This window comes from Thamnophis sirtalis, unplaced genomic scaffold (assembly GCF_051295495.1).
Source record: "Thamnophis sirtalis isolate CommonGarterSnake01/CBP01778 unplaced genomic scaffold, rThaSir2_p1.2 scaffold_2, whole genome shotgun sequence".
NCBI classification, from domain to species: domain Eukaryota; kingdom Metazoa; phylum Chordata; class Lepidosauria; order Squamata; family Natricidae; genus Thamnophis; species Thamnophis sirtalis.
Window position 1 is genome coordinate 162617892 of NW_028261382.1, and position 26506 is coordinate 162644397.

The 26506-nt window shown below is 35.3% G+C and overlaps 1 protein-coding gene across 2 annotated transcripts in view; it reads left to right on the forward strand.

The window, feature by feature from the left end:
* Nucleotides 1-322: 322 nt before the first annotated feature.
* Nucleotides 323-26506, forward strand: part of ZNF236 (zinc finger protein 236) — a 58155-nt gene continuing 31971 nt past the window's right edge. For both annotated transcript variants that reach the window (XM_014072934.2, XM_087707335.1), the window contains exons 1-16: nucleotides 323-385; nucleotides 3932-4068; nucleotides 4825-4989; nucleotides 6318-6496; nucleotides 8002-8126; nucleotides 9240-9412; nucleotides 11316-11462; nucleotides 12457-12528; nucleotides 14368-14532; nucleotides 15753-15978; nucleotides 17454-17726; nucleotides 18652-18855; nucleotides 20030-20174; nucleotides 20724-20984; nucleotides 21690-21940; nucleotides 22729-22830. In XM_014072934.2, coding sequence (XP_013928409.2) covers nucleotides 4042-4068; nucleotides 4825-4989; nucleotides 6318-6496; nucleotides 8002-8126; nucleotides 9240-9412; nucleotides 11316-11462; nucleotides 12457-12528; nucleotides 14368-14532; nucleotides 15753-15978; nucleotides 17454-17726; nucleotides 18652-18855; nucleotides 20030-20174; nucleotides 20724-20984; nucleotides 21690-21940; nucleotides 22729-22830 — 2515 coding nt within the window. In that variant the 5' untranslated portion in view covers nucleotides 323-385; nucleotides 3932-4041. The remainder of the gene's footprint in view (nucleotides 386-3931; nucleotides 4069-4824; nucleotides 4990-6317; nucleotides 6497-8001; nucleotides 8127-9239; nucleotides 9413-11315; nucleotides 11463-12456; nucleotides 12529-14367; nucleotides 14533-15752; nucleotides 15979-17453; nucleotides 17727-18651; nucleotides 18856-20029; nucleotides 20175-20723; nucleotides 20985-21689; nucleotides 21941-22728; nucleotides 22831-26506) is intronic.

Here is a 26506-nt window from a genome sequence, read left to right on the forward strand (position 1 = left end):
AAACTTGGAACTACAACTCCCAAAATTCCCCACGGCCGAGGGAGAGGGGCTGCAGCCGCCATCCTCTCACGGGAGAACAGCAGGCCCAAGGCGACTCCTTCCTTCCTTCCGATTCGTCAGTTTGCGCTTTCCCCGCCCCCCGCCCCGCTCCTCCTCCTCAACTCATCACCCTGCCTCTTCCCTTCTCGGCTCGCGAGTCGCGCTCGCCTCGTGCCGGGGTCACGTGGGCCCTCCGCCCTGAGAAACATCCCCGCCTCCTGCTCCTCCTCTCCCTCCCCTTCCTCTCCTCTGGGTCCGTTCCCTCTTCTACCCTCCCAGCCGCGCTTCCGGCGGTAGGTACCGTCCGTCCCTCTTCCTCCCTCCGCCGCCAGCTGCGCTTCCGGCGGTAGGTAGAAATGTATTTGACTCCTCTTTTCCGAACTGGCAAGGGGTGATGGTGGGGGTGTCGTTGCCGTCCGCTTCTTCCTCGACGTGACGGGCGAGGGTGGCGGTTTCTGCCTTTCCTTGCTCGAGCGGGGGAAGAGGAGGGACGGAGGGAGGGAGAGAGGGAAGGCTGCCCGTTTCTTTCTCCTGGTTGACTGCGGCCAGTAACTGGGGCAGTGCAGTTAGGGGGGAGAGAGAGAGAGAGACCTTTGCAGAACTGCGTTAGGTCGGCGGCCGGGTAGAGGGAAGAGTTGTTTTGCTGTGAGGAGGCAAAGAAATAAACAGCCTACTTCGGCTGCGGAGAAAGTGAACGAGGAGCAACCTTCCCTACTCCCCCTTTGCTGAGAAGCTTCCTGGTTGGGCCTGGTTTTGGCCCGTTTGTGGAGCAGAAAGAGAAAGGGGGGAGGAGGGGGAGCAAATTCCCATCCCCTAAAATTTCAGGACACTTCTGCTAGTTGCTAAACCCGGCGTCTTTCCAGCTGACACCTGATCCGTCGTGATTATGGAGCATGGCCCGCATTTAATCTGACCATCAGAAGTTAGAATCCACAACCTCCTCCTTGCTTGTAAACTTCAAGGATTCTCTGAAACTGTTTAACAATTTGTTTTGAAAATGGATTCATAGTCAATATAACTAATAGAGTTAAATAAATTACAATGGGATTGTTATAATATAAGATAGCTACCGCATTGGAAATTAAGTCAAGCTGAGATTAAATAATGAATATTTTAACGTTGGCACAAAATATTTGTACCCAGACGACCCTCTGATTAATGGAAAATGGATTGTTTATATAAAAATAAAATAAAAAATGCATTAAAAAACCAATTTGTTTTGCTAGATTCTCCCATTTTGCTCTCCCCCATTACACCCCCCTCCGAATAAGTATGGAAGACTTCTTTATTTCCTCAGCATCACCAGTCTTATCGCCCCCTCCGATTTTCTTTAAATAGTTTGAAATCAGTTGCTGGGGGAACTGTATTTCTCTCTGCCCTAAACTCAGCCCTAACATCTGTTCATTGAACTCTTTCCAAACAGAACTAAGGTGAGCAATGTAAAATTGGATAGTTGTAATCCGGTCAGAACTTAGGTATGGATTTTACCCTCTCGATGAAAGCAATAGCTTTCATCTTTTACTCCATTGTGCTGCTCCATTGCTTCTCCGTGTTGCAGTTGACATCTCAAGGAGCAGATCTGTAGATATATAGGAGCGTGGAGCCTCACTGAGACACATAGTGATATCTCTAACCCTGTTTTCTACTTGTTTGTATATTGGTCTGCCTTCCTTCTGCCTCCATTTTCAATTGAAGGTTTCTGCAAACAGTATGTGTAATAAGTGGCCTTTCCCTAGATGTAACAATTTTCATAATACAGAGTGGTGTTGATCATCTGAAATATGTCCATATTAAGTAAATTTTGGATAGCCACTTGCTGGATGCATTATAATAGTGGGATATATTTTCTGCTGTATGCTCATTATATATAGGATCACATTCAGACATCAGGTATATGACACGTCTAACAGACCCACATTAGAGCTGATGCTAGTTCTAGTTCAAATTACAGGAAGAGTCCTAACTGACAATATTAAGATGCTAGAATAGTTCTAACTTACCCTGATTTCTGCATGTATTTTCATGAAATTATTTCCTTAAATCTGGTTCTCAGAGTTTGCTATTCTATCAGAATTGATAAAAAATATATACCCAATGGACATAATCCAGTATGAGTGAATCATGTTGCTATAGGTTTAACAGGCAAAAAGGTTTATTTTTGTACTTACTCAGCTCTGATTAAAATCAAGGTTTGTAAAAGATTGTTTCAAAAAACTTCCTTACAACATCTCATTGTCAATATTGTGACAAGTAGGCAAATTATTGTTCTGTATTAGTACTTAGCAGGTTCAGTTTGAAAAGACTAAAAATCTCTGCCCCGAAAATTTGTAGTCCCACAATTGTATTTTGGAAACTTAATGTATTAAATTAGTCTACAGATAGTCCTCGACTTAACAACAGTTCATTTAGTGACTGTTCAAAGTTACAACAGCACTGAAAAAAGTGAGTTATGACTGTTTTTTACACTTAAAAATGTTTAGCATCCCCATAGTCACCTGATCAAAGTTCAGATGCTTGGCAACTTGTTTATATTTATGATAGCTGTAGTGTCTCAGATTTCTGTGATCATGTTTTGCAACCTTCTAAGAAGGAAAGTCAATGGGAAAATCAAATTCACTTAACATGTTACTAATTTAATAACTTCAGTGTTTCACTTAACAACTGTGGCAAGATAGGTCGTAAAATGGAGCAAAATTCCCTCAAGAAATATTTTGCTTAGAAACAAAAGTTTTGGGCTCAATTGTCATAAGTAAAGGACTACCTGTATTATGCTTTAGTCAGGAAATTGTAGCTAAACAAATTATTCTTTACTTTGCAAATGAACCCACTATCATTGTAGAAATGAAGGAGCCTATATCTATGCCTATTACACAAGTGTTGGATTTGGAATTCAAAACTTGGGATTATTTTGTGTGAATATTTATCATCATTTGAATAATTAATATTGATAGTAAAATTATGTCATGTTATCTGTTTACTGAATCTTGATACCATATGTAATATAATTTTAATAAGCCTTTGCCTAATGTAGCATTGGATTTCATTTAAATAACAGATCAGAATGATGAACATTTAGATTGTTTTAAAATTTTGGCTTTTTAGTGCAGTGATTACATTATAAAATTTGGCAATATGAAAATAGTGGAAAGACATAAATTTATTATATGATCAAATTATATAATTTGATGTGGTTTACATATGTATATATACCCATAGAGAAAGAAATGTGTATGGTGTAAGAGAAAGATAAGCTTTTTAATACTATATTATGTATTATTTCTCAAATCCATAAATTATAATTCTAGTGATATATTCAGGCAGCGTCCAATCTCATACTCAATGAGTAAATAAAAATGGTCTTTTGAAGTATATTTCATTCAGTATGGTAAAACATTTCAGTGTAATCTGTACTGTTAATTTTCATCTAAAAAATAAAAAAATATTTGGGAGATGTTCTTAATTTTTGTTCTTGGCCTTTAAAACTTTAGATCTTTTCATTGCAACACATTGACCTGACTATAAGAAGTTATTGTAATTATTTTATCATTTTTTTCTCTGATTTTCTAAACTTAGCATTTAAAATAGAATACATTAAAAATTTCTTGATCTTTTTAACAGTGTTGGGAGACTGAAGTTCAAGTCTACACTCACGCTGAAAAGCTTACTGATTGACTTTGAGATAGCCTCTACTTCTCAGATCACAGGGTTGTTATGGTAAAATACAGAGTGAAGGCAGGATAGAAATCTAACAAAAATAAAATAAAGATGAATCAGTTTAGACCACTTCAGCCATATATATCTTTTTAAAAATATGGGAATAGAACCATCTAAATGGACATGAGTAATTTTTGCTAGACACAATTAGTTAATGTTAAAATGCTTTGTCTTGTAGATGGTGTTCTAGCACTGAATGCAGAATAATAATTATCTCTGGCAAATTTCAGACTTCTGTAAGTGTGAATCTTTTGGTCTTTTTCAAAAGACACACTGTTTTGGCGCCACATGAGGGATCATGAGCAAAATGACAAGGTATGTATCTCATTTAATTTGGGGAAAAATAATGAGAAAATTGATGTAGAAAAAAGTGCATATTTTGTTCATTATTTTCATGAATCAAATTTCAAGATTCTTAATTTTGCAAAAGATTTGGTTTATGGAATTTTCTTTTTCCTTTCCCTTATATGTATTTAAGAAAAACAGAAAAGAATAAGAATATTTAATTCCAATTTTAGCAATGACAAGCTCTTAGCTATTGTACTATCCTTTGAGTGTTTTTCTGAGCTAAAAAACAATGCCACAAATGCCTAAACCTTGTTTAGAATTTTTTCCCTACCTATAGACCAGGGGTGTCAAACTCAGGCAGTGTCATGTGACATATTGGGACTTTCCCCCCCTTTGCTAAACTGAGCATGGGTGTGGCTAGCATGTGACGCATCTGGCCCATGGCCCAGGAATTTGCTAGCCCTACTATAGACAATTTATAAATATTATAAAACAATATATCTGCTGTAAAATTTATACTGGAAATTATAAATCCGAGATTTATAGAAAGAAAATATTTTTAAAATAAATATTTAAAGTTCAGTAGCATTATAAAAATAGTTTGATAATAGGAATTATTTCATGTAGACTTCAGGGTATTTACATGCAGATGGTTTATAAAACATGCTTGTATATACTGTCAAGGATGACATAATTTCCAAGAGAGTTTAGAATAATTACTTTGTATTCCCTCTTTTACAGGCCTTTTCAATTTACTTTTCATTTTTCTTTTTTTATAAACAGCCTCATCAGTGTGACCAGTGTCCAATGTCATTTAATGTTGAGTTCAATCTTACATTGCACAAATGTACTCACAATGGGGAAGATCCTATGTGTCCTGTTTGCAACAAAAAATTCTCAAGAGTGGCCAGTCTTAAAGCTCATATTATGCTTCATGAAAAGGAAGAGGTAATTATATTTATTTTAAAATATGTGTACAATATGATTGTACATTTGAAGTTAACATGTCTATTTTGACATTGTCCTTAAATTGGTTCTTATTATATAAGAAAAAAAGAGAATATATTTTCTATCTTTAATAAGAACAAATAATGGCAAGATCATGTTGACGATCTTATTTCATATTGAAATTTTTTATTTCCTAAGCTACATAGCTAAAAGCATATTTTTATATATATCTAAACTGCAAAATGTCATGAAATTCAAGTGCGAAATCAGTATTTGATTTTTCATTTAGATATCAATTTCATACTTACCTTAATATTTTAAGTTAATTTGAAAAGCACATTCGGGAACGGACTTCCAGTTTGCTCTTAGTGTTGTTTTTTTGCCCTCCGGAACCTTTAGGGAAGCCTCATAAGGGCTCTTGAACACTCCGGAGAGCTAAAATCGGCCCTACGAGCAAACTGGAAGTGACTTCCGGTTTGCTCATAGCATGGTTTTTTGCCCTCCAGAGCCTTCAGGGAAGCCTCCTGAGGGCTCCTGAACGCTCCGGAGGGCTAAAACCGGCCCTACAAGCAAACTGGAAGTCCGTTCCTGAACTTCCGGTTTGCCCATAGGGCCGGTTTTTCGTGCTCTGGAGGCTTCAGGGAAGCTCCTGAAGCCTCTGGAGGGCAAAATATGGCCTCAGAAGAAGGCTGAAGTCAGCTGACAGGGCAAGCCTTCCGTGCCCTGATAAATGGCTTCGCGTGCCACCTGTGGCACCCGTGCCATAGGTTCGCCATCACAACTTTATAACCATCTGATAATGAACTCCTGCATTTGCTCAGCCTTTAGTTTGATATTGATGAAGGGGTAAGAAAAGATTTGTAAAATCCATTTACACATAGTCCTCAAGTTACAAACACAATTGGCACTGAAATTTGGGTCATAACTTGAGGTATGTGATTAAACTCAATTTTATGGCCATTTTTATTATAGTTAAGGAAATAACTGCAGTTGTTAAGCAAACCATATGGTTATAAGTGCAAACCCATTTTTTGCACAAGATGGTTATTTTTTTTTTGCTTTTTCCACAAAATGGCAAAAAAAGTATTCCAAAAGGCAATCACGTGACTGCGGGAGTGGTGCAGCACTCATAACTTTGAGGAGAGGTTGTAAATACCTTTTTTAGAGTCTGTGATTAGTTTGAATGGTCATTAAGTGACTAGTTGTAAAATGAGAACTATAAGTCTGCTGGGTTTTCTAATTTTTTAAAAAATTGTTGACCTTCCTAAATGTCATGAAATACACTTACACATTTCCAGGAAGTAATCAAGCTGACTTTATCTTTACAGAACCTTATCTGTTCAGAATGCGGAGACGAGTTCACTTTGCAGAGCCAGTTGGCCCTTCATATGGAAGAACATCGCCAAGAGCTGTCTGGAAGCAAAACCCACATCTGTAAAACCTGTAAGAAAGAGGTTGAAACTGCTTCCCAACTAAAGGAACATATGAAAACTCACTACAAAATAAGGTGAAAATCATCGATTCTTTACATATGTTCACAAGTAGGTTAAATGATAATATACTGCTCTGGTTGACTTACCATACTGTGTCATTCTCAGATGCATGACTGCATGATTTTTAATAGTTCTAGAAAAAAAACCCCAGATTTCATATCTTGTGATTTTTAACATCCTGGGGCAGGGAAAACAGATTATATCTTATAACGGCAGGGAATGGAATTGAGAGCTTGTTATCCCCAGATTTCTGAGTATATATTTTGTCCTGCTTATAATCAAAACAGAAAATGGAGGATATGTAAAGAATGCAGCAATTCATTTTATGTAAAGAATGCAGCAATTTGTCCTTTGTTATGGAAAAGTTTTCCTCAATCAGTAAAAACCTTTCCTTAACAAATGATAAAGAATTTGGAAGTGAAATAACCTACCATTTATTGGAGTGAGGAGCTGACAGGAATACATTTTTCAGTTTAAAAAAATGAATTTATGTAACTGCGAAAGTTTCCTGTAAAGGTCAGTTGCAGTTTAGATACCTTACTTATACTGTTAGGCCTGATTCATGCATTCACTGGGACATGCAATCCAGCAGTGTCCATGTGGAGCTCAGATGCTCAGTGGTTTATTATGTGTGGTCTCCACTACTTATATTTCCCCCCTTTTTTGTGTGTGAGAAATTGGCTGAGAACTACTCTGATGTAGCAAATGCCCTACTCTTTATCTCAGATACTGTAGACCAGGGCTGTCAAACTCCCGGCCTGTAGGCTGGATGTGTCACGTGCTGGCCATGCCCACGTTCCGGTTTAGCAAAGGGGAAAAAAGTCTTGATACGTCATGTGATGCTGCCGTGACGTCGTGAGTTTGACACGCCTGCTGTAGACAACATTCTTCTTTCTGTGAAGGACTGGCAGTGTCTCTCAATCCAGTCCCATTGCATGTATTTCAACAGCTTGGTTTGGAGACATTTTAATGTATTAGTCATGTAAACTTTGATTAATCAAAGTTTGATTAATTGATTGGTTAATTATGCATTTGGGGTTTTTATTTGCTAATGCACAAGCATCAGATGCATAACCTTAGTAAAAGATGCTCCATATAAGAATTCCTATTTTAACATGACGTTTGTTATCTATGCTTTCTTTTAATTTAATTAGAATATATTTTTGATCAAATAGAAATGTAATTGCAGTCCTAAATAGTCCAAGCTGTCTGGACATTGAAAGAAAAAAAAATATAAGAATTAAGATGATCACTATTTTGGCACTAATAGTGTGGCATTTATTGCTCTTTGTTATCGGTGTCACATATAATGCTTATTAGAAAAAAATACTTGGTGCATAATCATGATTATATGTTAATAACAAGATACCTATTTTACTGTATATCTGAACAAACTACTTTATTATAATTCTGTCTATGTTAATAGTGGAAACAATAAGAAAACTAGTTTACCTTAAGATCTGTTGATGATTGTATGGTTAAAATAATGTTTGATGTTTCATTGTTTTTATGTTCAAAGAGTATCAAATACCAGGTCATATAATAGAAATATTGACCGAAGTGGGTTTACATATTCATGTCCACATTGTGGAAAGACTTTCCAGAAACCAAGCCAGTTAACACGACATGTTCGAATACACACAGGTAAGATGAACAAATGCATCAAGCATATATTTAAATTTATTGGTCGCCCTATGAAAAAGAAAGCTTAAAAATGATCCGGCACAAATTTTATTTAAAAAACATAAATATCCACATCTTACCACTGAATAATCCTTAGAACAGATGAGGATTATATGAGTGTGGTACATTGACAATGCATGCCAATATTCATTTCCCCCTTAACATCATCTCTGATGTAATGAGCCTCATCTGTTTGTGGAAATCTTCTGTGCTCAAGATTATCTTATATGGAGAGCGCACATGAATATAAAAGAGACTTCCACTGCAGGTGTTAATTTTCATTATTGAGAGAATGGGGCAATTGAAATTTTGTCTACAGCAATATTTGGTTTTGCCTGCTTCAGACAAGAAATCTGTAAGAAATCAGCATTTCAATTTTCAAAGTTGTAAATATATTGTATACTGTGACAACTATAACATAAATTGTGCAATCATTGTTAGGGTTTGTGGCGAATTTACTTTTCAAATTTATCAGTAAAGATATTCTAAAACGGTTCACTCCTACAAATCTTTGGCAATAATTTTTTCCCCCTTTCCTCTCAATATTTTAATGAAATTTGGTAACAATACAGTAAGACTTTTTAGATGAATGAAAGGGTAAGAAAAAAAGTGAAAAATGTTTCATCACAAAAAAAATCCTTGGAAAAAATATCAGAAAATAATTTAATTAGCTTCTCAGATTGTTGAGTTTTTCCATGTCCTTCCTAAACAGCTCTGTGCCAATCGTATCTTTCTGTTTGCATAGGGATTGCATTCAAAGGATTTTGGGGAATAAAACTCCACGCACCAGAAGGATGAATGGGTGCCTGATATGTGTCTCCAACTCATATGTTCCCATTAAAGAAAAAAAAATCAGGCAAATCTAAAGTTAATTTGTTGACATAAATCTGGACAGTTTTGCATCTATCAATAGTCACTATAATGACATAGGATGAAAATATCCTGTTGAGTCTGTAGCTTAAATCATTGTATATTCTTTTAACTACGCAGGCTTTTTAGAGATTTCATTTTTCCATTTCCCTAATGCTGCCTTTATTGATGAGAATTCTTTGTTTGATGTGTGCATTATTTTAGGTGAAAGGCCATTTAAGTGTAGTGAATGTGGAAAGGCTTTTAATCAGAAAGGTGCATTGCAAACCCATATGATCAAACACACTGGTGAAAAACCGCATCCTTGTGCCTTTTGCCCTGCAGCCTTTTCTCAGAAAGGCAACCTTCAATCACACGTTCAAAGAGTACACTCAGAGGTAAATCACACCGTTGATTTCAGTGATGTGGAAATGTATTACTTTTTTTATTTTAATTTTTTTCTTAACATTCTGGGTTTCCAGGATTTTTCAAGCAACTGCAATATGGTTTGCTACTAATTTGTATTTACACTGCGTTCTCTTATTTTCCATGCATAAAAGGATGTTCCTGGGGAAAACAAATAAATAGGCCATAGTTAAATTAAGGTGCAAATAGGAAGACATGTTCTTCGTTACAATAAAACTTTCCTTGTTCGGGGTCGATTGCTGTCCATTAAATCCAAAATCCCAATGCTCTTGTTTGCACAATCTTTGTATCATTACATAATTGATGTTTTGTAGGTTTTATGTCAATTTGTATAATTTGCATTATGCAATATGTACTTGGACATTATTTTGAAAATGAAATCTGAACACAAGTGTTATATCCAAATTCTACTTAATGAGAGTCTATCAAGTCAAGGTGGCACTGTATAAATAGTCTTTGTTTAGCGATTGCCTTGTTCTTGTGACCATTTGCAGTTATGATAGTGATAAAAAAGGAACTGTGCAACCAGTCCTCACATTTACGACATCAGGTCTGTAAAGCTGACCTGAAAGCTGAAGTAAGATCATAAGCACAATTATGATTTTCATTTAGCAACTGCTTCACTTAAATGACCAAGCTGTAGACCAGTGGTGGGTTCCGGATCCTGGTGCAACCGGTACAGTGCAACAGGGCCGGGCATCCACCACATGAATGCGTGCAACACACGCATGCGTACTTACCACCCGCAACGCTCTAGCTGCTTGGCAGAGTGTCGCGCAGGCGTCGTGCATGTAAGTCCCGAACAGCTCAAATATTGGCAAGGAGCACGGGTTGGCAGGTGGGCCCTCCAGACCACCGTACCGGAATGGTACCTGGTGCTCCTGGCAGGCACCGGTATGCCCGTATCGGGGCGTACCAGTCATAACCCACTACTGTTGTGGACCCCAATCATCATCAAATGAGGGTTACCTGTATATTATTTTTACTCCTGGAATTTCTCTGTATATTTCTTGTCCTCTCTTGCAATGTATTTTCCTTGGGTGCTCCTACATATGTTCAGGTAAATAAAGAGTTTGCTTGATGGCAAGCCTACCACATCTTTTTCCATTTATGGTAGTATGTAACATGTATCCACGAGCTTGCAATAAAGTGCCTGGGAAATTTTGGGACCTTGAATGTTTCCATTCTCATGATAAGTCTTTTTTGTTGCTGGATGATGACTGCCATATCTCAGATGGGAATGAGACAAATTGCCACAGCCAACTCACTGTGGCCAACTTGCCATGGCCAACTCATTGCAGCCATCTTACCACGGGCAACTTGGCGTAGGACAACTCACCATGGCTAACTCACCAGGAGACAACTCGTTGGACAATTTCACAATTCTATTTAATTATTTAAAATAAACAAAAATTACTTTAATTTTTGCCATTCACATTTCATTCTGCCACTCCTTTTCCATCCTTTCTTTAATGATTCTATTCCACCATTTATTTGATATTGATATAACTCTTGTCCAGCAGTGAGTTGTCCTGTGGCAAGATGGCCATGGCCCGTTGGCCATGGGAGGTTAGCCGTGGTGAATTGTCATAGACCCTCTCAGATAAATGTGAAGTAGATACTGCAGTACTGAAGCTAGCCGCCTTTTTCATGCAGCATGCTTTTTCAAACCCCTCTTGTCTGTGATCACAGCCTGTTTGACAATCCTGGCAACTCAAGAATGAAAGAGATGTTTTATTACATAGGATTGATTTTATTTAAATTATCTTCAGAATAAAACCAATTACAATAAAATAGTGTATATTAAGTAGACGTAATACTTTTTGTACGTAAGTGTATATGTACTAACATATATTCTTTCTTTTCTTTCTAAAGGTAAAGAATGGCCCTATGTATAATTGTACAGAATGTAGTTGTATTTTCAAAAGTTTAGGCAGCTTAAACACTCATATCAGCAAGATGCATGTGAGCTCCACACAAAACACAACAAACTCTACTACAGAAACAGCTCATATTACAACGGTAACTTTATATTCTAATATCTTTGCCCACTTGCATTATATTGTGTGCTTTAATTTTGCTTAGATGGTATGATACACTATATACTATTGCATCATTTATAAATGTACAGAAATGTTATTATTACTTTACTTAAAAAAAAACCTTTCCACTGATCATTGAAGTGACGTATGCAAAGTGACCCTTCAAAGTGCTGGGAGGAGGGGGAGTCAGAAAATATTTCTGTGAACTTTTGTAGAATTTTAATGCAGTTTCAAAACGGTCTTTTAAATGTAACAAAATGAGCATGCTAGAAAAATAAGTTATCCTTCATGTCTACAATAGACTATTTTCACAATATGGAAATTATTTGCTTGTCTTGGTATTACTCATAACTGTTTTTACAAAGCAGAGTGGTTTATAGCATTTTCTTTTACTTAAAACTATCTTCATGACCCAGGAAATATTTGCAGAATATGTAAGATGTTCTAACTTTTCCTTCGAGGGTTTTTTTTTATCTCAACTGAAAGCCTCACTCCATTTTTCTAGCACTCTGATAATTTTTTCATGTGTCGCTAGTGATTTTGATTAGAACACAGAAAAAACCAAACAGAAATTTTCTTGGCATTCTTTGACCAGAAATACAGACACATGAAAAAATCATTTGAATTTTTTTTTAAAAGGCACTTATTAGTCATGTCTTAAAGAAAAGTATGTTAATGTTTTTTCATCCTTTAATAAATAAATATTCAATAATTTCAGTCAATAAATTCTCTAGAATTATGTATTTTATATCAGGACATTAACAGGTTTATCCTAACAAAGTCCTAAATGAAACTAATTCTGCAATTTATTACTCTACCATGTTTTGTTTTGAAAAGTGGATTTATGTATGTATGTATGTATGTATGTATGTATGTATATATGTGTGTGTGTATGTATGTATGTATGTATTTATTTATTTATTTATTTATTTATTTATTTATTTATTTATTTATATTTATATTTCTTAAAATAGGATTCGGTAGCTCAGCCATTGACGTTAACAACAGTTAATTTACTACAGACTGTGGACAATAAATGGAAAAATGTAAGTATTCAGCTTCTAACCTTAATGAGGTTTTATTACTGTTGTAAAATCTCATAAGGGACTCATTGCAGAACTTTTTATATATTACATGTATTCCACATAATTGTCTCATGGAGATACAGTTATCCTTGAGAGATTTTAAACGATTTCATATTATTTGTGAATTTGCTGTTATCAAATAAAGATAATCTTATGCCACTTGCAGGAATACTGAGTTATTTACCAACCCTCATAACTGGAGTATATATTGAGAATTTTTGCCTTGTAATTTAGCAGCAAAGAGAAGATGGCTATTCCTGACATTACTGGATGCCTATTTAAAACAAAAGTCAAATGTAACCCAATGGAAGACATACACTGCCAAAATCATGCCCCCAAAAGTATGTAGACTTCAGATGTAATAGGCAATATGAATACCAAAAATTCCAGAAAGGCCAGAAACAGATTATCCAGCAGACACCATTGGAATCAGCAAAGGAATAAAATGATCCTGGAAATAACTTAAAATTAGACATGAAAGCAGTAGTATTCATAGCTTACAAGAAGATTAAATGTATTATATATCTGAGATTTTTTTTTACGTTTGCTTTTCTGCTTTTACTTTTTCACAAAATGTCCTACGCAGTTAAAACAGCTAAAATGTGAAGCTGAATAAATTACAGGGTAGCTGTTAAACTAACACATTGGGGAACTTCTTATCAGCGCACTTAGAATATACTTCTAAAGTAATAGGAAGTTTCTTGCAAATAATTAGCTGTTGCGGAATATTAACAAATCAGCAACAAAGCACTCAAAGGTACTTCAGCAAAAGAACACTTATGGCAGCATTCTGTAGAACCAGAAATTTCTGAGTTATTTATAAAACCAGAAAGTATGCCGAGTACAGGAAATCTTAAAAATTAAGAATCTGCTGTTCCAAGGGAATTAAGTTTGTTCACTTATTAGTTAATTTGTATGCTCACAATTTCATTCCAGCTGATAGCACTTAACAGTTAGAACAGGTATTTTTATTACAGTACCAGAACAATAAGGACTAGTTGTTCTATTGGCAGAGAATTATGCTTGTGGTTGCTTGCTATTTATTTATAGATTTTACCAGGTTTCTATACCACTCAGCTCAAAAGATTCAGTGGCTTACACTCCTCATTCCATTAAGGAGAATGTATAATAAGAGTTTAAAAGAATACAAAAAGAAAAACCCAAGAAAACAATAAACCTCATCTCTATCACTTTTTAAAATTTGGGATATGCATGTAGGTCATCACAGATTTTATTATCTTTTTAGACATGGATGATATTTTTTTTATTGCTAGTAATTGTTCAGTTCAACAGTATCCCCACAAACATTTATAATGGAGTGAGCCCAAAGTTACAAGGCACTAGAATTGTTACATTTTATAGAATATTTTCTCACATCAGAGCACTCATGCTATTATCAAGCCTCCTTCCATCATTTTAAAATTATTAGATTATATGGTTTATAAAACAGTACACATACCTTTCTTGATTTTGTTATGCAATAAAGCTCCTCAAGTTAATGAATTGGCCTTTTTTTGCTAATTAATTCAGGCCTATATGCTTTAAAAAAAATAATAAGTCTTTGAAAATTTTCGTGTTTATGAAACACATTTGAATTCAACATCGCAGAAGCAGTGCCTCAGTAAGGTAAAATAATTTTTTTGTCCAACTTTGAAATATTGGTCCTTGCTTTTCATTGGATTATTAAACAGTATGGTTCAATTTCATTTAAAAATACCAGTTTAATTCCAAATGTTCTTTGTAATACCTAACATGTGTTTGCAAATCACATTTGTGTACTCACAAATGACTTATCCACAGGCAGAAAATCCAATAACTCCAACTGCAGGACATCAAGGTCAGCAATCAGTAACTGATGTCATTCAACAACTCCTTGAATTGTCAGAGCCAGTGGAAAATAATCCTTCCCAGCCATCTAGTCAGCAACTCAGTATGGCTGTGGGAATCAACAGAGATATTTTGCAGGTAGGATAACCTGTTTGGAATCCTCACCTTGTCTTTTAGCATATTGAAGTCTCCTTACTTGGAAGAAAGGAATAATCAAATCACCCCAGACTAATTTCTCTCTCGTGTGGATTCAGGAAATGCTTTGTCTATAGAAATTCTCAATCATCCACGTCATGGTTGTTCTGAAGGTGCTGTTCCAAAGGCAACTGGACTTTCTTGGTTTTTTTCCGGTTCTGAAGAAGCTTCTTGCATGAGAAGTGAAATGTTGTCAAGGAAAAAAAAACAAGAAAGTTGAGTTGCTCTTTGGAAAAGCACCTTTGGGACTTTGGCGGAGGTGCTTGAAATTCAGACTGCTCCTGGTGGCTGAAAAAAAGGACAACTATTTTGATTGTGATTGTTTTAGGAAGGAAAAGTGCTGAATGCCCATGAGAGCATTACCCTCACCCAAATATTGCTACTTGAGTGCTGTCTTCTTACAGGAATGCCATTGGCAGTTGTTCTTCCCACTTGTGGGTTCAGGGTTTTCAAAATATCTGTGAAACTCCAGTGTTAATAGGACTATAAAAGATTTTAAAAAATGTATCTTAGAAATGATAGCAATAGCACTTAGACATAGATACTGATTCACAATACTTTACAGCCCTCTCTAAGCGGTTTACAGAGTCAGCATATTATCCCAACAATTTGGGTTCTCATTTTACCTACATTGAAAGGATGGAAGCTGAGTCAACCTTGAGCCTGGTGAGATTCAAACTTGCAAATTGTAGGCAGCTGGCAGGCAGCAGGCAGCAGAAGTAGCCTGCAGTACTGCATTCCAACCACTGCGCCACCTTGGCTCATCATCTTAGAAATGATGATATGTGACAAAATGCTGTTTAAAATGAGCAGCAGAACATGAATGAGGTGTTCATTATTCTACGTTGTTGAAGAAGGAAACTTTTCGGTAAATTTCTAGTTGTTTCTGGGTTGAAAGTATTAGAAGTTGTGCTTTCCCTTTTTGGCCAACTGGGTTGTTACTTTTGTTGGAATCTAAATAGAGCTTTACATTTTTACTGTGCTTTTCTTACTCTAGGGAATAGAGCAAACAGAAAGCTGTGAAATGTTCAAATTGAGCTAGAATCGGAAAGGGTGAAATGAATCAGACATCTCTGAAAAACAAACCAGTTTAAAATATTATTGTCTATTTGAAAGTTCCACGTGAATCTTGCTCTCAGTTTAATTCATTATGTTTGTCTTAGCAAGCCTTGGAAAATAGTGGGCTATCCTCAATACCAGTTTCAGCAAACACAGACTGCGGTGAAACGAAGACTCCTCCAAGTCCAGAAGAAACTGCAGATTCTCAGAATCTCTCTGGCCATCAAGTCAACTCCAACAATACGGAACAAGTTAAAGAGCAAGACAACCCAGAGAAAGTAGATAAAAAAGAGAAAAGGGTTCTGAAGAAAAAATCCCCATTTTTACCTGGTAAGGGTGAAAGGTTAATTCTGTCCACTACAGTATACATAAGCAATATTTATTAGTATTTATGTTACCATCAATGTGTGAAAAGTTGGCATTGTACAGAATGCCTAGGAAATCTGTATAGAATGCATGACATTTTTAGGCACAGTATGGAATGACTGTTATTTTAATATATGTATAATACCTAGGCATTATGCAAAATGACAAGAACTATTTAGGCAAAGTATGAAAAAAGAGTCATGAAAAGGGTTAGGGTCAGAGTTGGGTTAGGGTTATTGATCTACTTGTTGCAACAAGGAAGGCTAGAATGGCATTTTAGCGGGAGTAGTTCGTACTTTGCCGGTTTGCCATTTGGCATTGCATGGAAAGCATAGGAAATGTGTGAAATATTAAACATTTCATACTTTGATGTCCCATTTGTTGGCATTCTATAAATTTCCTAGTGTTCTATAAAATGCCACATTTCACACATTAATGGCAACATACACTGTGTAAGCATTATTTAGCAATATATAGCGTAGCATTATCACTGCTGGTTGCCTTTCTGTATAATACTACAAGCTGAATATATCCTTTCTGTTCACTATTTGACAGGTTTCTCAAGTAAAAAAAAGTCTCTATAGACATTGCATTGTGTAACTATTTTCTATTTAGAGCTAGGATATCTAGTAAATTGTAGGATCCAGGCATACTGTACTGTACTGTAAAGGGTCATTCCTAGTCAAGCTGACCTCTAAACAGGTAGGAAAAGATGAAAAAAATAAGGAGAAAGCCCTCCGTTCTGCCCCAGGTTCTATTCCAGACCAGTGGTGGGTTCCCACCGGTTTGGACTGGTTTGGCTGAACCGGTAGTGGTTTGGTGGCCTGGGTTGCTGGAACTGGCAGCGACCCAGGCCTGCCACGCCCCAAACCGATTCTCCGGGTGGCACCGTAGGTGCTGCCATCTTTTTTTTCAGTTCTGCACATGCGCACATCAAGCATGCATGTCCACGCAGCGCGCCCACGAGTGAACTGGCAGTAGTGCCTGCTGGAATCCACCCCTGTTCCACACTTATGCATGCTGAGAGAAAGGGCAGTCTCCTCTAGATACAAAGAGTGCCCTGAAAATCTGCATAATCATTTGGAGAATGTTGTCAAAGGGTGTCTCTCCAGAATGCATTGTGAAAGTCTAGAGAGATCTGGAAAAATATAATCCAGGAAGAAATGCAGACATACCTTTACAGGATCTGCTGTCAGATCTCAAGTCAACTTACAGAACCCTTTACTTTTATTAATTCATAGTGTAGCTATAACAGACTGTTTCATGGAAGCATTATTTATCTAATAGTGAGCAATTCAGTCTACCAATTAATGTCACAGTTGCTAGATGACATTTGCCAAAATGTAACCTTCAGTGCATTTCAAATTCCACTCTCTTTTTTCCTTTCACAATTAGCATGTCAACCTTTTCAAATTGTTTACTCTAAAATTATATTTCAGGTTCCATACGTGAGGAGAATGGAATACGATGGCATATTTGCCCATACTGCTCTAAGGAATTTAAAAAGCCCAGTGATCTCGTACGGCATATACGCATTCACACTCATGAAAAGCCATTCAAATGTCCACAGTGTTTCCGGGCCTTTGCTGTGAAGAGTACTCTCACAGCGCATATAAAAACGCACACGGGAATTAAGGCTTTTAAGTGTCAGTACTGTATGAAGTGCTTTTCTACCTCAGGAAGTTTGAAAGTACATATTCGCTTGCATACAGGTAAAAAGTCTTGCAACTGGACTTCTAATGTTTTGAAGCCCTGCTTATTTTTAATCTTAGCAAAAAAAAAATGAACATTTTCTGTGTCATAACCCTATTTGCTTGTCAGCTGTGTTCAGATCAAACATAGCACAGCAGGACCAACAGTGTCATGTTTTCATTGTAAAATGTAACTGTTGCTTACGTATGTTAAATTTAATATGCATCAATCCAGAAAGAAAGGACCAATGTAACTATAAATTGTGTACTATTGACTTTCTCTGGGTTCATATTACAGTGTTTGTGCAGACAAGTGGTGGAGACTTTGGATCTAATTTGGCTACTGTGGAGCCTTAAGCAACACCTTATTTAAAGTGTCTATGGAGATTCTCAATCGTCATGATTGTCCCAAAGGTGTTTTTCCAAAAGGCACCTGGACTTTTTGGAAGAAAGCCTGGTTGCCTTTTGGAAAAACACCTTTGGAGCCTTATCTGAAGCCTTATCCTTATCTCATACAGGCAGGCATCTTAGTTAAGGTGCTGGGAAAACTCTATTTTTAGCCTTTGGTGAAGGCCTGGGCCATTCAGGATTTTTGGAGTACCTTCTATGCTCAGAGGGAAGATTTTGAGCAGTTACCTTGCACATCTTTAACTTACATATACAGCTGTCCTTTGTTTGTTCTGCATGTTGCACATTGGGGCAAGGAGTGGATAAGTGAAGCTTGTATTTTTGTGGAAAGCATTTGTTCTCTGTCGTAATCCTACAAGGCCATCTATGCTGGGGAAAGCAGGCTTTGTCTTGGTAATATTATAAGTTTAGTTATAAATAATCGATTTTTTATGGTAAAGCTTTTGAATGAGTTAAGCATATTTGATTATTTACCTTATCAACTTTTTATCTATTTTTAGAAGTTGGAATAAAGATGTAATCTCTTTGTCTTTTGTAGGTATTAGACCCTTTGCTTGTCCACACTGTGACAAAAAGTTTCGAACTTCAGGTCACAGAAAGACACACATTGCTTCCCACTTTAAACATACTGAATTGAGAAAGATGCGGCATCAGCGGAAACCTGCCAAAATTCGAATAGGCAAGAGCAATGTGCCAGTACCTGATATTCCTTTACAAGAACCAATCCTCATCACAGATTTAGGTAAAGTGTATAACATAATTTTGCTGGAAGAAATTTCAATATTTATTTAGAAGAGAGTAGAAGTGAAAGAAATGTGCATATTTGATCACACTAGATTCAGATAGTTTGAGAAAATATTCTTCCATGGTTTAGCTATGATTATGTAAGAAATATAATTAGAAAAGCAGTTTCATTCTAGTGTGCCAGGACTGCTTAGCCAAGAAAGAAATAAAGTGCAGATAAAATACAGTACCTATTCTGATATAGTGTATTTATATTTAATAAGGCTTTGCAAAGCATTTGAAAATAATCTGTATGGAGGAAATTTTCTAGGCAGTCACAATTAGCATAGCTTCTTTAACTCTTTTGAAAATGTGCCTTATTTTAAACAGTTTGGACAGATCTAATCTGCAGGGTTTTATTGAGGGTATATATTCAGTATGTTGTGCTGTGTATAAGCTAAATTCCTTTATATTTCAGGAGCTTTACAAATACACAATTTTATTAAAAGGCAAACTACCTGTTTTTCAAAAGTTTAATGTAGGAAGATATAAGAAAATAAGTATTCACATTTGCAAATATCTCCTGATATTTAAGCAGCCTAGTAAGTTTTAATAATTAGTCTTGGGGAAATTAATATTTTCGATTGAAAATGTACATTCTTTTTTTTAAAGGGTTCTTAAAATTGATACATAGGAATATTTCTAATGACCCAATTTATAAATATTTTATTCACATAAATTAAAGGCTAGTGCTATGCTGCACCTTTAGAGACAAAATGTCGCTTCAGAGTGGGTGTGCTTACAAAAGTAAAACCAGCCTTCATTTTCTTAAATGTGTCTGGTTCCTAGACCTGCATGGAAGAGGCAGAGGACAGCCATGTGCTCCTAGAAAAGGCATGGCTGCTTTAAGAAGTTGCTGCATTCATAATCACAGGTGTTTGAAAGTTCCAATATGTCTCTGAATCTGATACATTGAATAATGTTACTGCTAAAGTATTTAATTTTGAAAATGATAATTGGCCTAGCCCTAGTACAATGTATTGCTGTCCTGAGAATTTTATATACATTAAGGGGGGAAAAAAGTAATTATGAAAAAACATAATTTTGATTTCTGTTTAGGAACCAGAATATAATAAACATTGGAAGGATTTTTTCCCCTTTAAAATAGCATTAATCTGCCATTCTTTCTGCAGGTCTTATTCAGCCAATACCAAGGAATAGCCAATTTTTCCAAAATTATTTCAATAATAATTTTGTGAATGAAGCAGACCGGCCATACAAATGTTATTACTGTCACAGAGCTTATAAGAAGTCTTGTCATCTTAAACAACATATCCGGTAAATTCTACTGAAAAAAATATGTTTTGCAATGGACTTTATAGTTACCAGAAGAGATTTGGAAGAGATCTAGGCATATTTCTGAATTAGAGGAGTTTAAGAATGGAAAATATTTCAAAACAGAAAACTTCTTATCTCACTATAGAAAATGTGTTATCTCTGCCAAAGATGACGTTACAAATTTTGCTGCACCTATGAAATTTATTGTATTCGAAGACATGTCAGTGCAAAGAAGGGAAGTTCTCAGTTAACTGAATTTCATTGAAATACCAAAAAAAATAAAAATAAAAGAATAGTCAAGGCAAAAGATAAACCATGGATGAGCACTTAAAATTTGCTGAGCATAATTAGCGATAAATCCCGATTTGGGGTTAAGAGGAGAAAAAAATAAGAGAAAAGGGAATAGAGTAGGAATTTGAATAGGAGATTGTTGCAGGTGCCATTTCTCATAATTTATGTGTCTCCTTTTCTCTTTTAATTGCTATTTATTTAGTATTTATTTCCCTTATCTGTTCCTCTGACTTTGATTTTCTTTGATGTGATCCAAAGGTCACACACGGGTGAAAAACCATTCAAATGTTCTCAGTGTGGAAGAGGCTTTGTATCAGCAGGAGTGCTAAAAGCACATATTCGAACCCACACTGGATTAAAAGCATTCAAGTGTCTTATATGCAATGGAGCGTTCACCACTGGCGGGAGTCTGCGGAGGCACATGGGTATCCATAATGACCTTCGACCCTATATGTGCCCATATTGTCAAAAAACATTCAAAACCTCATTAAACTGCAAAAAACATATGAAAACGCACAGGTTTGTATATCTTGAAATTCAATCCTGAACTATAATTAATTCCAGTTGTTATAAGGTGGCTCTTTTGAAATTCTATGGGGCCTGCCAGTGAATTCAAGTTTTTGAAAGAACTTTTAGGGCATTTTTTTTCAGAGACTGGGAACCTAGGTTGAATTACAAACAACTATTTTTAATGAGTAGATCAGTTTAAAAGTGAAAATAACAGGATGAGAAAAAGCAAAAAGTCTAATTATCACTTGATTTTTAAATATATTTATTGTGGTTATAATATTGCTAAATATATTTCTTTCTGCTAATTTGGTAACTTCTTATTAATTAATTCCTTGTTAGTTCTCTTAGCTTCATTAGTACTTTCAAGTCTATAGTATAGCAGAAGTAGAAATGTGGGCAGAGTGGGGAAATTCAGGAAGTGTCTCAAATTAGATATATTGAGTGATTTGATTATATTACATCAAGTTTGTTTCAGTTCTTGGGAACCACATAAATAGATTTTCTCCATGATCTGTCTCTAACCTAATCCTTCAGGTCTTTCAATTATTTACCTATTGCTGCTTTTACTGAGTCCATCCACCTTACTTTGGTTGTCCTTTTGTTCCACCTTTTCTAACATTAAAGAAGAGCCTTCTTTAGAGACATAGCATTGCATAATGCATCCAAAGTTCTAATGTGTTGACATTGCAAAAATGTTTCTTCCTTTTCTTCTAGGTATGAGCTCGCCCAGCAGCTTCAGCAACATCAGCAAGCTGCTTCCATTGATGACACAGCTGTAGATCAGCAGAATATACATGTTTCGACTCAAATGCAAGTGGAAATTGAAAGTGAAGAGTTGCAGCAAACTGAAGCTGTTGCAACAGATCAAGAAGCTATTTTAGATTTAGAACAGCAGCAGGTTGTTGACACTGAAGAAGCTGGACTCAGGCCTCAGTTGACTGATCAGTCATTAGGTCAAGAGGAAGGTAAACTATTGAGTATACTGTTTATAGGATTAAAATCCACAGGGTTGTATCATTGGTGATAACAATGAGCAAAGACATGGGTGTCAAACTCACGGCATCACGTTGCTGTCATGTGACATTTTGTAATATTTTTCCCCTTCATGAAGCTGGGATGGGTGTGGCCTGTGTGTGATGCATCTGGCCCGTGGACTGCCAGTTTGACACCCCTGAGCTAAGATGTTAATTAAGTATTGTAGTGCCTGGATCAAGATTTTTTCTAAGAAAAGAGGATAAGTGTATATTAAATTTCCAATTTCCAGATTTGGAATTTCTTTTCTTAGCAGCACTTTTACGGCATTTCAAAGATACTTTGAAGATAAATGAAATGTAAATAATAGTTAAGTGGCAGACTCACTTAATATCAAAGTAGAAAATAATTAGACTTTTATAATTTCCTGTTTACTCACCATCTTTTTTCAGTTAAAGTAACCCCCAATTTAATGTATTTTGTTTGTGAACTTTGGAAGCAAAAAACAGAATTTGTCCTATGTAGATATCTTTAGAGCGATGTAAAAATACTCATAACATTTGTCTATACAGTGTATATCTCTATGAAATATTGTCTGCCAATCTATCCATGTATGTCACTTTTTTATGCATGGGTAAAATCACTTGGAAATTTAACAGATATTTTGCTTTTCTCCATTAGTCTGTTAAATCAAGGATTTCTTTTTTGTTGAACAGCTTCCGCAGCAACTACTGAACTACTTAATGTCATTTCCTTTTCAAATATATATATTTAATTTCAGATAGATTTGTGACATCCCAGCATGCACTGCAAGAAAATATAAACCAGTTTGAGCAGCAAACTATCGTACAGCAATCGTTTGATCAGCAAGGATTATCACAAGGTTGGTAAAGGTACAGCCTTTTTAACAGTGTCAGACAGTACTTTTGTTGCACTTGCAAGCTTCATGAGCAATTTATTTCAATTCCAAAATGTCATATATAGAAGGCAATAAGAACTTACATACTTGCATCGCTAGAGGCTAAAGTCCAGTTATTTATTTATTTTTAATTGCTAATCTGGGAACCTTAAAAGTTTATCTTCCATCTTCCATCCAAAGATGATAATACTTTGTAGATGAAAATTCTCCTTAGACAGAGGTAGGATCATAATAGAAGCTTCCAACAAGAGAAAGCACGGCAATTTCCTATATACACACACACACACCGCCCCAAGTAGTGTTCTAAAGGTTTTTAGTTTTTATGTACACTGGTTGTGCTGGGGTCTTGAGCTAGATTGATCTTCAGCAGTAATAAATTTGCATAAAATACAAAACTGCATCCATCCTTTTGCATTTATAATTAGAATGCCTACTGAATCATTGGTGCGGTTTTTGCTTTAAAAAAATAATTATCTTTGACCAAGGACCTTAAAATGAAAATACCTAAAAATGCTAGAGAAGGAATAATTAAAGTGTATGTTGTACACAATTTCTATTCAACTTGGAATACCCTCTACAGATTTTCCATACTTTGGAGTTTCCTTGAAGTTCCTGGAGCCCTTCAGAAATTTTGAATTTCAGGTAGGTATGTATGGACACATGCATTTAAAATGGTGGCCCCTATCCCTTTGTCTGGATATGTGTTTCTTTCCCATTTTTCTTTCTACTAGTCAGAGAGGAAAATTCAGTTCAGGTCATTGTTTCTTTACTTCTTTGTTTCTTTACTTCTGATAGACAACATTGTTTTTAGGTATTGTTGATCCATAGGAAAAACATTACCTGCTTTGTTATTAGATGACACTTCAAGTTGGCGCTTTTCTCCTGTTGTTTCCACAGTTCTTCTTTACATGTCATAGTTGGTCTTCCTGATGGACAGCTTTAAGATCCATAAGGATAACACTCAGAAATAGTACATATGTGATGTGAGGAACTATTCCTGGAAGAAAAGGGGAGCAGAATCATTAAAATGACTTCTGTTATAACTATGATTGTTACATTACAGCCTTTTGGTAGATTATTTTTGCACTCTTCAGAGTATAGAATATATGATATTTTCTCACTGCAAGAGCCTAGCCATACCCTTACTGGGATTCGAACCTGGGCTATATTACATATTAGGCAGATGTGTTAACCACTAAGCCACTAAGACAGAGAAAGGAAGCAGTAGGCTTCCTCCCATATTTGGGCATACCAGGGGTTGTGACACTATATATATATGTATATATATATATGTATATATGTATATGTATATATGTATATGTATATATGTATATGTATATATGTATATATATATATATATGTGTGTATATATATATATATATATATATATATATATATATATATATATATATATATGATGTATATATATGTATATATATGTATATATATGTGTATATATGTGTATATATATGTATATATATGTATATATGTATATATATATATATATATACATATATATATACATATATACACATATATATACATATATATACATATATATACATCATATATATATATATATATATATATATATATATATACACACATATATATATATATATATACATATATACATATACATATATACATATACATATATACATATACATATATACATATATATATACATATATATATACATATATATATATATATATATACATATATATATATATACACACACATATATATATATATATACATATATATATATATACATATACATACATATACATATATATATATACACACACACACACACACACACACATACATACATATATGTATTAGTATCAGTTTCAATTTCTTTAAATATTATAAAGGCTCTTTCATTAATATTTTTCATTACATAGTTTTGTTTGGAGAATTATTGTATTTTCTGTTTTATAAACAGGAGATTCATTAGTTCTGGGAACTCTTTCTATGAATACAAGTGCTGAAACATACATGTTATTTTAAAATAAAATCATTGTCAGAGCATACAGGATTTGAATACTTTTGTCTCTTCCATGAATACTAAGAATTAAAATGCCGATCTTTTTTTCTCTTTTAAACAATTGATTTTTAGACGTGAACAAAATCAACTTCTCACTGTTTCCACTATTGTTCTCTGCATAGAACAATAAATGACTCACACTAACTGTTGACCCTATTATTAACCACATTGTGATTAATAAATTTGGTCTATTGAACCATGGCTTAATAAACCAGGATATAAATATAAATTTCATGTGCTCAATTTTATTTTATTTTATTTGCCATTTGATTCAGATAGGACATTAATCCAGATTGTGGTTTGTCAGTAAATTCATTTTAGCAAACCCAACCATTATAGCTTAGTATCAATTTGAACACTATGACTTTTTCAATAATTTAAAAATTCTGATTTAATGTCATATGCAAGTATTAGCTGAACAGATAGCTTAGCCTACCTCCTGGGTAAGTTGACCTGCCAAAGTTAATTTTACAGCATGGGCTTTTTCCTAAGAAAAAGAGCCAAGGTGGCGCAGTGGTTAAATGCAGCACTGCAGGCTACTGCTAGATCAGCAGGTCAGCGGTTCAAATCTCACCGGCTCAGGGTTGACTCAGCCTTCCATCCTTCCGAGGTGGGTAAAATGAGGACCCAGATTGTTGGGGGCAATATGCTGACTCTCTGTAAACCGCTTAGAGAGGCCTGAAAGGCCTATGAAGCGGTATATAAGTCTACTGCTATTGCTATTGCTATTGCTTTCCATCAAATATTTACTCTCAAATCACCTGGGCAAAGGAAAAAATTAACAGTGTTCGATATCAATACCCAGATTGACCAAAAAAGAAAAAAAAAAGCTATTTACATTGGCTGGCTAAAAACAAAACCAATTTCCAAATTGAAAAATAATGAGTTTCATGCAATTCCTAACAAGGTCTACAGCAAGAGTTGAATTGCTGAATTCCATGGCTAAATATGGGTGCTTCATCACTTGTTTCATCATGAAAGGATTTCTATATGTGGTACCCCAGCCATCAAAGATACTGCTCGGGCTTTGTTCAACTATCAACTCTATACCCCCTTTAGGCTTAGATATTTTAAATCCCTATTTGAAACAATATCCCATTGAGACCTGGATCGTAGCTTGTTCTATTTGACTGTAATATATAAATTCTGAGCAGAACAGCTAACAGTAGGCAGTGCAGCTAAAATCCATTATATTGAACAGATTTGGGTTTTATGTAAAGGCGAAGTATTTATCCAAAATTTCATTTTTTTTATTTAATAGATATGTATTTTATTATTTTCTCCTACCTATTTTATTTTCAAAAAAGACCTTGTATTTCTCCTTTTTTATTTTGTCTGACATGGTCATAATACTACTTTGGTAGTAATACTAACAATTAACAGTCTGGAAACCACTCATTGTGATTCTTAATCTAAATTGGCCATTCATTATTTCTAAATGTAATGATTTTTAAATCCGCTTTAAAGATGGATTTCATATCCTGATATAAGAATTTATTAACCACAATTTTCCCAGTTTGAACCAATGGAAGGCTTCCTGATTGGTTTTTCAATATATCTGAAGAGCAGAAAGGGATTAAAAAG